This window comes from Orycteropus afer, unplaced genomic scaffold, assembly GCF_000298275.1.
Source record: "Orycteropus afer afer isolate SDZICR_OR568_19922 unplaced genomic scaffold, OryAfe1.0 scaffold00074, whole genome shotgun sequence".
NCBI classification, from domain to species: domain Eukaryota; kingdom Metazoa; phylum Chordata; class Mammalia; order Tubulidentata; family Orycteropodidae; genus Orycteropus; species Orycteropus afer.
In genome coordinates this window covers 2,092,513-2,104,663 of record NW_006921661.1, presented here as the reverse complement: position 1 = coordinate 2,104,663, position 12,151 = coordinate 2,092,513, and the positions used below count along the sequence as shown (strand labels likewise).

Below are 12,151 nucleotides of genomic sequence, written 5' to 3'. Positions count from 1 at the left end.
GTGAAGGAAAAGAATGAATGAACAAACAGGAAGTTTTGGAAATACACTGCTGATCACTCTTATCAAAAAGCAAGGAATTTTTTTTTTGACTCCTTGAAAAGGGCCCTTCCCCCTACACATACATCCACCTTGAACCAGAAGTCCATTATTCAACTTTCAGTGATTTGACTTCTGTGTATATTTTCAGAGATCTAATGAGTACTAAAATAGAGGAACTGTGCATGGTATAAAGGGCAGACTCTAAATAAATTATTTTTAGTGACTATGTGCAGCAGAGATTCACACAAGATTAAGAGCTAGAAGGATCGCTCATCTATTTTAAAATAATGGTTCTGCAGATGAAATAACTGGAGGCCACAAGGTTATCTTCTTGCTGGTGCTCCACAGCTAATTAATGGTGACACTGGGATCAGAAACTGAGTTTCTCTTAATTTTCCAGTCTTTCCATCACTGTTCCTACTTTTTCCCATCACTGTTGTTTTTGATGCCATGTCATCATGTTACTGTTATAATTCTATCTGGCTCTTGAAAAATTACTAGAGGCAGGATTCCTAAATGCCCTGAAAACTATATTGCTTTCAGGCTTGGGGTTTGCGAATGTCCGTGACCCTTGCTCCACAAAATTAATATGATACCAAGTAAGAGGTGGATGCCAAATCAATATTAGCTGACGTAAATATTTTTACATGGTTTCTGCATTTTATCTTCTACATCTAAGGTTAAATGAATATCATTTTTTGCAGAGGTGACTCATGTAGTAAGCTTATGTATATCTGCCCAGTTCTTTATGTAACTTAATAGCATATGTCATAATTTGAAATAATACATTTAATTATTGTGTATATTCTCTACTGAATTGTAAATTCCATAAAGGCAGGAGTCATTTGTTTTGTTTACTATTGTTTATCTAGCACCTACCACAATTCTTAGTACATACAAAAACTCAAATAAGTAATACTTGTTGAATAAACAAACTGATTTCTCTTTCTAAACCACTGAGGCAAGCCTTATGGATGCCATAGTCATCCCTTTTATCCTGTCCTGAACTTAGTATCTAACCACAATGGATTAAAGCACCAGGGAAGTAGACCTGAGTTGAAATTTTAGCAAAAGCTACAAATTAAGAGACTCAGACATGGAATGAGCCATTTTGCAGAATGGTTTTTCTTGGTTGTGATCTTTACAGAAGGAGATTGCCAGGGCTTTCTTCTGCAGCACTGCTGGGTGGGTTCGTACTGCCAACTTTTAGGTTAGTAGTTGAGTGCAAACCATATGTGCCACCCAGGGACCATAAATAAATATCAACAGTGATTAAATATGATTTTTTCACTTTGTTCAAAGAAAGATTTCAATTCACAAAGCAATTTTATCAAGTCAATTAATACTGTATGAATGAGACCCTAAGAAGGAATATTTGCTTCTGTAGTGTTTAGTAAAGCACTGAGAATAAGATGGGAATTAATCACCAGTTAAATGGCAAGGGAGAAAAGATCCAACATTTTATTTTTAGCCACTAGCTGTTTATCAAAGGTTACACAAGGGCAATGATCTAATGATTAAAAACAAAATAAAACACACTATCTCATCCTGTCTCAGAGTTTGAAAGGACCTCTGAGACCATGTAGTTCAATTTCTTCATTTCTTCTTAATTGAGGTAACAGATTAGAGATTCTACTTGCTCTAAGTACCTCTTCTTGAAGGAGCTGATTTGTCCATGAAGTGCCTTCAACATTCTAAGAAAATCATGATCATTTTTATTTTTCATATGCTACACTCCATGGCAAGACAATTATACATTGAAAACTTCTGCATTTCTAAAATCCAGACATGCAGTATCCTGCATGCATATTCATGTGTAGCACCTCTGCGACAGGGTGACTGTGCTTAACCAATCTTCCAGCTATAAAAGACACGAATGAGTAAACCTTGGAAAAGGGATGACATCTTTGATATTGTCAACTCCCAAGATGCACTGCAGGTAGCGTTCGAATCCCATCCCAAAACCTCCATGTGGCACAGTTCCAAATCGACGAAGGTCCAGATACCTGTTTTTTTTTTTTTAAAAAAAAACAAAAACAAAAACCAGAATCATCAGCTATAAATGTTGTATGAGATCAGATGTTATGATTAGAATTCTGTTTAAAAAGTATTTTGCAATCATTTATTACTGTCCGCATCACTGTGGTAGACTAGTCTTTCCTTCCACAGGCAGAAGAAGGAAACAGAAGTTAAAGTGACCTATTCAAGATGACCCAGATGTGCTGCAGTAGGATGATCCCCCTCCCTTTTTTTCCTTTTTAAGTTGTTTATCATTTATTTACAAAAAGCTTGCCTTAGGAAGTTTTCTAATAGATTTCTTTACTAGTTTCCCTGAAAATAAATTCCTTTTTGATTTCGTGCTATGCTAATGATAGTGTTTTTTTCTTTTTTTTTAAAAAAATCACATTGTTAAATACATAGAGAATGAAGAGTTTTGCCTGATACATTACCTAACCACCCACCCCGAAAAAAAAAATTCTAGATTAGATTAGCTTCACTGAGGGCAGGAACTGTGTCTCAATCTTGTATCTACAGCCTGTTATATAGTGGTTGCTCAATACATGAGGCTTCATTGTTTGAAGACACAAAAATTTACTCTTGAGCACTGGAGTGAGCAGAAACTTCTAGTTCTCTGGTGCAGGCCTAATGGAAGGTGTTCAGAGTCATTTTTCTGAAAGGTAAGAAGCCTCTGAAGTCCTCCTTCCATGTAGCTTTATATTCCTAGGTGGGCTATGGGGCCCACTGAGTGTGTATAAATCTAAGTAGATGGCCTTACCTACTTAAGTGGATGGCTTCTGATCTATAGATTTATAGAATTCTGATTCATATAAACTATTACTGAGCACCACTCATTTATCACATTTGAGCTAGATGATTTCCACTTGCATTAACTCTTGAATATCTGTTTCCTTCATCTTTTATTGACTAATGATATCATGCCCCACAACATCTGGTGAAGAACACATTATCTCCCATTACACAGATGAAGAAACCAGTCTCAGAGAAGTTAAGTAACTTTCAACTTAAGACCACATGGTTAGAAAATCATAGAGGCATGATTCAAACTCAGATTCCAATGCCATAGGCTGGGATAAAGTTATTTTAGGAAGGGAAGAAGATGACAATGACTCTACAAATAAATATTTTTACTATGTCATGTATGGGAGAATTCTTGATTTAGAGAGTACTGATTAAAAGAAGATTACAGATTCTTTAATGATTTGCAAAACGTCCTCTAGAATAAGACTCAAGTGCCAGAGCTGGCAGTCATTTGGCTCATTGAGAATTAAGACTGCTTATCACCTATTTTTCTATTCCAATAATAATGATTACTTTATTAGTATTTTAAGGAGTTAAAATTAAGTACTTATCTTTCTAAAATAAAAAATGAATTACAACCAGTTGAGTTGCAAGCCAGTGAGAGATCAGGGGTTTCTAATGTAAAACCACAGGTTAGTAAGAACTTTAAGGGATAATGGGAGACAGAGTCTTCAGTAACTGAAATGTTTGGTTAATGAATTAACCTTAAGTTTAGAAAGCATGAAGACAGGGTCTATTTTGATTTAGTGACAAAGGACATGAAGGGCATACCAAACCACCAAACCACCTGGCACAGACATCTGCAGGACCTGAGCTGGCTGCTGACTCTGGAGCAATAGCTTTAGGCAGTTTTAAATTTCTCATACATCTATGTTAAAATATTATCAGCAGAGGCATTCAACTTGTACCGTTTTTTTCCCCCTTTGCTTTGATAGAAAAATCTGCTTTTAAGAAAAAATTTTCTAATAAATATGTGTGTGTTTGATCCTTCTTAAACTGGTAATAGGGTAGCCAGATTTTAGAAGAAATTGTACAAAATTTGTAGAACTAGTTACAGATTTTATTTGCATGTGGCATGTAGAAACAAGAAGTGAGTAAGTTCTTAGACACCTGGGGTGGCTACTACCCCCAGTATGCTGGAACACTAGCAGAGATAAGATTTTTAAGGTTCCTTTTATCTTTAAAAACATGACTAATGTATAAAAGGGAGCTCTGGTAGCATAGTGGCTAAGGCACTTGACTGCTAACCAGAAGGCTGGCGGTTCAAACCCACCAGCCACTTCTCAGAAGGAAGATGGGGCAGTCTACTTCCATAGAGATACTGCCTCAGAAACCCAAGAAGGGGTTCCTATGAGTTGGGTCCGACTCAATGACACCTAACAACAACAACAACAATGTATAAAAGGAAGAAAATTCAAGTAACAAATACTTATACTGGAAATGTGAAAAGTTTTAAAACTTCAGCTGGGGAAAGTATAGCCTTGAAAAGATTAATAATGGCCAGAAAAAGACCAAACTCAAACCAGTAATTAAAATTTCTTTTTAGCTGTTTATTATGGTTAGTTTTTACTTAGTATGAATATACTATTTCATGGACAGAAAGAAACTCAGGTGAAGTGCATTAGCTCGCTCAATCAGGCTTTTGAACCTAACAACAAGACTCAGAACAAAAGAATGAAAGGGAAAAAGAAATTATTATCCACTGAGTTTCTATTCCACGTAGATATTTATTTCCTTTCATTTCATCCTCAAAAACAACCCTGTGAAGTAGCTATTCTCACTAGTCAAGAAAACCAAGACTCAGAGATATTAAATTGCTTGCCCAAGGTCTTTAGTGGTAAACATAAGACTGGCATTCAGGTGTTAAACATAAACTCAATTTTAACTTCTTTCACATCTGTGAACTTTAGTTCCTTCATTACTGAGAGAAGCAAGAAGGTAACCTGCTTCTTCCTATTCCTGAGGACAGCAAAAGGACTAATAATATTGTTGATGTTGTTACATTAAGATCCTGAAGGAGTGCTATCACAGACACATAAATACACACTTTGTATCTTCTTAAACATATCTGAGGACATGCTCTGCAGAAAGAACAACTTGGGTAAGGGAATGTATGAATGCAGAAAGGTGAGCTTCCCTAAGGCAGCGTAGATGTCTATAGCTAATGAGAATCTTAGGGATCACTCGGCCCCAGACTTTGATTTCATACACAGGAACTGAAGCACAATGGTTAAGAATAAACATTTTCAATTTAGAGAGAACTGGGATCAAGTCCCAGCTCCACACTAACTGTATGATCTTGTTTAAGTTAGATACCATCACTAGGCTTCAGGCCTAGCGGGATAATAAAATGGCGATGATATAAGTATGTACATCACAGGGTGTTGTGTTCATTACATGAGATAATATACATAAAACATAGTTATGTGGCATATAATAAGTAGTAAATAATCAATAACCATTATTACTACTATTTTCAAGGATCCCAGGCAGGTAAGTAATCTTTTGAGTCTGTCCATTGCTCTTAACACTCTTCCTTACTGTCTTGGAGTGGTTTTTAAATACAGAAAAAACCCATCTATGTAACACTCAGACAAGAAACCAGAATAAGAATCATTAGGGGTCACACTTACCATTGGTAGGCTTCTGTAAGTCTTGATCTGCAAAAGGAAAACAGCAAAATTCTTTCAGGGAATGGCAATAAGATAAATATAAACCCATTGCTGTCAAATTGATTCTGACTCACAGCAACCCTATAGGACAGAGTAGAAATTCCCCATAGGGTTTCCAAGGCTGTAATCTTTATGGAAGCAGACTGCCTCATCTTTCTTCTGTGGAGTGGCTGGTGGGTTCAACTTGCTGAGCTTTTGGTTAGCAGCTGCGCAGTTGACCACTGCACCACCAGGGCTTCTTCAAGGTAAATATACTATCAAACATTTATTCTGGGTTTTGTGCAAAGAGCTTTCTTTAAAGAAGTATACAACATAGCCTGTGCTCTCAAATAACAGGCAATTATAGATGATGAGCTGAAACTTTATTATATGGAAAATTAGCCAGTAATCCAAGGGATTATCAAATAAGTGATATAGACAATACAGCTATAGAAACAAAATATAGTGCAGAGCCCAAAGGAAAGGGTTCATCTGAGATGCACTTAGTGCCCTGTCACTATTATTAATAGTAACAAAAGCACTCATTACTACTTAAGGTTGCTGGGAAGCACACCGACACCAGAGAAGAATATGACTTTCACTCCACAACATTAAAGTAATAAAACAGATTCTGCAGCTGCCTTCATTATATGGTTGTAAATTCGTTCTTGTCTGATTTGAGAAATGTTAATAAAATCTTAAGTTAGTATTCATTAAAATTAATTTCAGCCCTTTAGAAAAGTGTATGGGATCACAGAGTAACTAAAGTGATCAGGACTCATAAAAATTCAAATATACAAAAATACAGAAAACATGAAAACAGTCACAGACAGATCCCTGAGATAGAGAAATATACATATCATTTCACTAGGAGAGATAAATTTGGATACTATTAGATATTAGGTAAACATTTAATCTGCTATGAGGAAAGGTTTCCTGAAGGAAGGAAGCAAGCAAAGAAAACAGATCAATTAATCTTTCAACAGATGAGGTATCTTGCCATGTGTGATTTTAATTGTCCTTTTTATAAAACTCAGAGAATCCTCAGATTTTATCTAAATTATTAAATAGTATGACCTTCACTGCAATTCCACAATTTTCCCAGGACTTTCTAACACTATAGTAATAATAAGGAGACTGCTGAGTCTGAATGATAAAAACAATTTTTCCCAGAACTATTTATCCTCTTTCTTCTGGATCCTAACCAACAGAACAAATCAAATGATGAGGATTACAAAGTGAAGTTACCCAATTTGTAGGTTGGGATCTTAGAAAAGGATCACCTATTTAAGTACTTCTCCAGGAGGAAAAGGCCATACAAATGGCTAACAGGACATATTCAAACAATTATGGCTTTTCCAGGTTACTATGAAACCCACTATTATCTGGAGAGAAGGATTACGCTTACAGACATAAGAAAGTCTTCTTTTAATTTTTAAGTTTGTCACAGCAAAGGTGAGTATCATGGAAAACAGAGATTTATAACCTTGGTTAGTGTAGGAAGTTATTGTGGTTTGTTGGCAGACCATGCATATACAGGAGTGGTAATTCAATTAGAAACAGGATTTCTTACATCCCATCTCCAAAACATTTTCTATGTGTTTATGGGATTTATTTCCCAAGTTACAAGTAGTGAGTTGAAATAAAGTTAATCAAACAGCTAAATCAAGAACTGTAGGTAGTAGAGAACTTGAAGAAGGAAAACTTGCTCATTCTAAACATTAGCTTAGCACATTATTTTCACTAGCTTTCTTTCCCATCTTTATTCTCTTCCTAATTCAGAGTCTGTCTTTGTGTCCCTGTAGGAGTGTGCCAGTCATAACTGAGAGTAAGTTGAAAAAGCACAGAGAAGAGAAAAGTAAGTGCCCAGCTACAAAGGGAAATCCCCCTTCTTTCATCATCAATTTTTTAAAAAACAACTTTCATAGGGAGAAATATATGCAAATAGTGGGCAAACAATGTTGTAGCCTTGTTTCCTGTGACAGTTCCAGTCTCTGAGAAAGGGAAGCTCAGAGAAGTTAAGTAATAACTTGTACAAGGTCACAGAGACTCTGAGCATCAGGTCTGTCAGGTGCCAAAGCCCAAAGCCCATGAGTTTTTCTGTTATTTTTCCATGACTGCCTTTGAGTGTCTCACCACTAATGTCTGAATAGTGTTTCTTTTAGGTCTGCTCAATACCTGGCCAGCTGCTGTTCCAAGAAATGGAACCGTTCTTCTCTGAGGCCTCCTCCAAAGAGCTCCCCAACTCCAGGGACCAGAAGATCAACAGCAGCAACCTAAAAAGGAAAAGAAAACCATGAACAATGTTACATTTTCCATATGATCCCAATAATAGTGTCTCAAGCAAGTGGAACTTTTTACATTTTGACAACCAGCTATTTAATTATTTAGCAGAATCTTGTTTGTTTAATCTATCCATGCCTGTTTCAATATAAAATGTTTAATATTATCCTTAGAATACATGTTACACATAATTGAAGATGGACAATTTCTTCCCTCCTCTTATACCATTTATGTGGTCTACTTTACAAAAATGTGTTTTCTTAAAAAAAAAAGTGACATAAATGCTAATTATAAAAATATAGAAAGTACTTAAAATTATGAATATTAAAAAATCACCCATCACCTGCAGAAGTAATTATATTCTGGTACATTTTCTCTCAAGGTTTTTTCTTAAAGGTTTAAAAAGATCATGTCATGGGTGTGTGTTATGGCTGACTCACAGCAACCCTTTGTACAACAAAATGAAACACTAAGCAGTCTTGTGCCATCCCCACAATTGTTGCTATGTTTGAACTCACTATTGCAGCCACTGTGTCAATCGTTTCATTGAAGGTCTTTCTCTTTTTTGCTGACCCTCAATTTTACCAACCATGATGTCCTCCTCTGGGGATTGGTCTCTACTGATACCACGTTCAAACTACGTGAGAGGTAGTCTCACCATTTTCTCTTCTAATGAGCATTCTGGCTGTACTTCTTCCATGACAGATTTGTTCATTCTTCTTGCAGTCCATGGTACATTCAATACTCTTTGCCAACACAATTCAAATGTAATGACTCTTCTGTGGACTCCCTTATTCACTGTCTAGCTCTCACATGCATATGAATCGATTGGAAATATCATGTCTTGGGTCAGGTGTACCTTAGTCCTCAAAACGACACTTTTGCTTTTTAACACTTCAAAGAAGTCTTTCCAAGCAGATTTTTCCAATGCAATACGTCAGTTGATTTCTTGACTGCTACTTCCCTGGGCATTGATTGTGGATCCAAGTAAAATGAAATCCTTGACAATTTTGATCTTTTTGCTGTTTATCATGATGTTGTTGCTTGGTCTAGCTGTGAGGATTTTGGTTTTCTTTAGGTTGAGGTGCAAACCATACTGAAGTCTGCAGTCTTTGATATTCATCCATAAGTGCTTCAAGTCATTTTTGCTTTCAGGAAGCAAGATTGTGTCATCTGCATACCACAGGTTGTTAATAAGTCTTCCTCCAATTCTAATGCTGCCTTCTTCTTTATATAGTCCAGCTTCTAGGATAATTTGCTCTGCATACAGATTGAGTAAGTATGGTGAAAGGATACAACCCTGACACACACCTTATATACAGTGTCCCCTTGTTCTGTTTGAACTACTGCCTTTTGGTTGATGCACAGATTCTGCCCTATAGGAGCACAAGGAACTGTTCTGGAATGCCCATGCTCACAATACTATGGTAGACATGAAATATAAAATATACCACAATAGTTCTCTTATCTAATATTACTGAATAAAATCGCTTCACACATTTAATGTTTTAATGGCTGCAGAGTTTATTGTTTACAGTATCATAGTTTATTTCAGTGCTCTCTTTCTGTTAAACATTTAGGTGTACATGCACTGTTGTTTTCTGCCCTTATAAACAATGTGGCACTGAAGAGATCAGAATACAAATTTTTCTTTAATTTGTAGTATTTTGTCAGGACATATAAAATATACCCTGAGTATTAATCAAAGAAGTACAAATTAAAACAAGATACCATTTTTGTTATAAAAATGGCAAAGGCAAGAACACAACATAAACAATTTATAGATAAGAGAACAGGCAAACCGATACTCTCATACACTTGGTACAACATTTCTGTCAGCACTTTGGTAACAGGTAATCAAAAGCCTTAAAAATGCAATATGCTTTGAGTCAGCAATTGCAATTCTAGGAAGTAATCCTAACAAAATAATCAGAGATGCAAAAAAAAAACATTAACACAAATGATGTTTATTATGGCATAACTTACAATAAAAAATTCAAAAGTACATCAATAGGAGACTGTTAAGAGTAATTTTAGACATTTGCTGTTGTTACTGTTAGGCACTGATTGTGGATCCAAGTAAAATCAAATCCTTGACAACTTCTATCTTCTCTCCATTTACCATGATGTTGCTTATTTGTCCACTTGTTAGGATTTCTGTTTTCTTTATGTGAGGTATAATCCATACTAAAGGCTGTAGTCTTTGATCTTCATCAGTAAGCACTTCAAGTCATCTTCACTTTCAGTAAGCAAGGTTGTGTTGTCTGCATATTGTAGGTTGTTAATGAGCCTCCCTCCATTCCTGATGCTGAGTTTTTCACACAGTCCAGCTTCTCGGATTATTTGCTCAGCATACAGATTGAGTAAGTATGGCAAAAGGATACACAGATAGGAAGAAGACTAGCATTCACATAAAGAGATGTTAATTATGTTGCCACTGTGATAGGATTATGAATTTTAAAAACTGCTTTCTTGATTAGATAGGAACCTTCTGAGGCAGTGAGTTTCTGGTAAGGGGGGAAGAACAATGAGAAAAAGAGGATGAGAATGGTTGTACAACCTGAATGAAGAAAGTAATACATGTCACTAAATTGTACATGTAGCAACTGTTGAGTTGGTATATGTTGTGCTGTGTATATTCTCAACAACAAAAATAAGATAAAAATTGCTTTCTTCTCTTCTCTTGTCATTTCTTATTTCCTACACAAAAAAGAGATGTATATTATTTTTGTCACAGGAAAATAACAAAAAATTTTAAATGGGAAAATTATTGTTGTTATTATATGCCATCGAGTCACACCCAACTCATAGTGACCCCTCCTTGGGTTTCTGAGGCAGTATCACTACGGAAGTAGATTGCTCCATCTTCCTTCCGAGGAGTGGCGGGTGGGTTTGAACTGCCAGCCTTCTGGTTAGCAGTCAATGCCTTAGGCACTATAGTAGCATGATATTTTAATTGTGTATTTCTTCAATTACTAGTGATTTTTAATTTGAAAAAATATTTATTTGCTATTTGTATTACTTTGTAACTTGGTAACTCCTTTTTTGGCCAGGTGGACGTTTGTAGCCTGAATTTGAAGGCATAAAACCAAAGAAAGATTCAATGCACCAATGCAACAAATGTAAAACTGGGAATGCACAAAATACATTTTAATCTTTAATAGGTCAAATTATATTACAAACTCTCATGTGAAACTTTACCTCATTTTACTTTACTACTAGGACATCTTCCCGGCGTCACTTTCATGACTTTTGATTGAGATATAGTTCGTAGATAATTGCGATTAATAAAAAATGGAAGAATGTGCCCCAAATGCTGTATACTCCTATACCCCATCTTCACTGCTGCACAGACATATCTCGTTGTATTGCACTTTGCTTTTGTGCTTCACAGATACAGTGGTTTTTACAAATTGAAGGTTTATGGCAACCCTGTGTCAAGTAAATCTTATCAACGTCATTTTCCCAACAGCACATGCTCACTTCATGTCTCTGTGTCACAATATTGTACTTCTCACAATATTTCAAATTATTTCATAATGCTATTGCACATTTAGCAGACTATAGTATAATGTAAACAACTTTTATATGCATTGGGAAACCAAAAACTTTCTATGACTTGCTTTATTAAGATATTTGCTTTAGGGAGTTCTAGCAAGATGGTGGACTAGGCAGAAAGACTGCACAGACCCTCTTCAACAAAGAGACGGGAAGCCAATTAACACAGACACAGAAGATAATCTTGGACTCCCAAGCCTTGAACGGAAGGACATACAAGTGGACTAAATCCCAACTAGCAGAAGAATTTGCGTGAAAATACCAAAAAAGGAGACATACGGAGCTGCAGTCTGGCAACGATCCTGAGTGATCCTGACGGCACAGACAACTTGGAGACTCCCAAGTGGTGGTAGGACCTAAGAATTAACCTAAAAATCAGCCCTGGAAGCCAGGGACTGAACGGAGGACTGCTCTGATGGCTGGGGAATAAACAGAGAATGTGAAGGGAAAAGGCAGGCTGAGCTGTGGACTTTTGCCCATCTGGAGGGCACCGCCATTTTGAATGTTTAAAAGCAACTTGACTGTTTTGGATATTTAAAGAGACAGCGTTCTTGCAGATTCTTGGGGCTTAAGAACACATTCTGCTTGCCACCAACCCCAAGGACGCTCCAGACTTGCAACACTGAAAAGGTGTGACATTCCTCTTGTTACTCATACCTCACAACGGCTTGGCTTGGTGAACGGAGGTGCAGCCATCCCCCACTCCCACCTACCTTCTGGGCCCACAGGAACTCCATCAGAGTCTGTATGCTCAGACGGAGCCTGGGTGCCCTGCCCTGTCCTCCACCAATTTTTTTTCT

General features: G+C 36.6%; 1 protein-coding gene across 1 annotated transcript in view; it reads right to left on the bottom strand.

The window, feature by feature from the left end:
* Window positions 1-1,900: 1,900 nt before the first annotated feature.
* NARS2 (asparaginyl-tRNA synthetase 2, mitochondrial) overlaps window positions 1,901-12,151 on the bottom strand; it is a 207,447-nt gene continuing 197,196 nt past the window's right edge. Inside the window, exons 11-13 of the mRNA XM_007940890.2 lie at window positions 7,689-7,786; window positions 5,493-5,519; window positions 1,901-2,045 (exon numbers count right to left, since the gene is read on the bottom strand). Of these exons, the coding sequence (XP_007939081.2) occupies window positions 1,901-2,045; window positions 5,493-5,519; window positions 7,689-7,786 (270 nt within the window). The remainder of the gene's footprint in view (window positions 2,046-5,492; window positions 5,520-7,688; window positions 7,787-12,151) is intronic.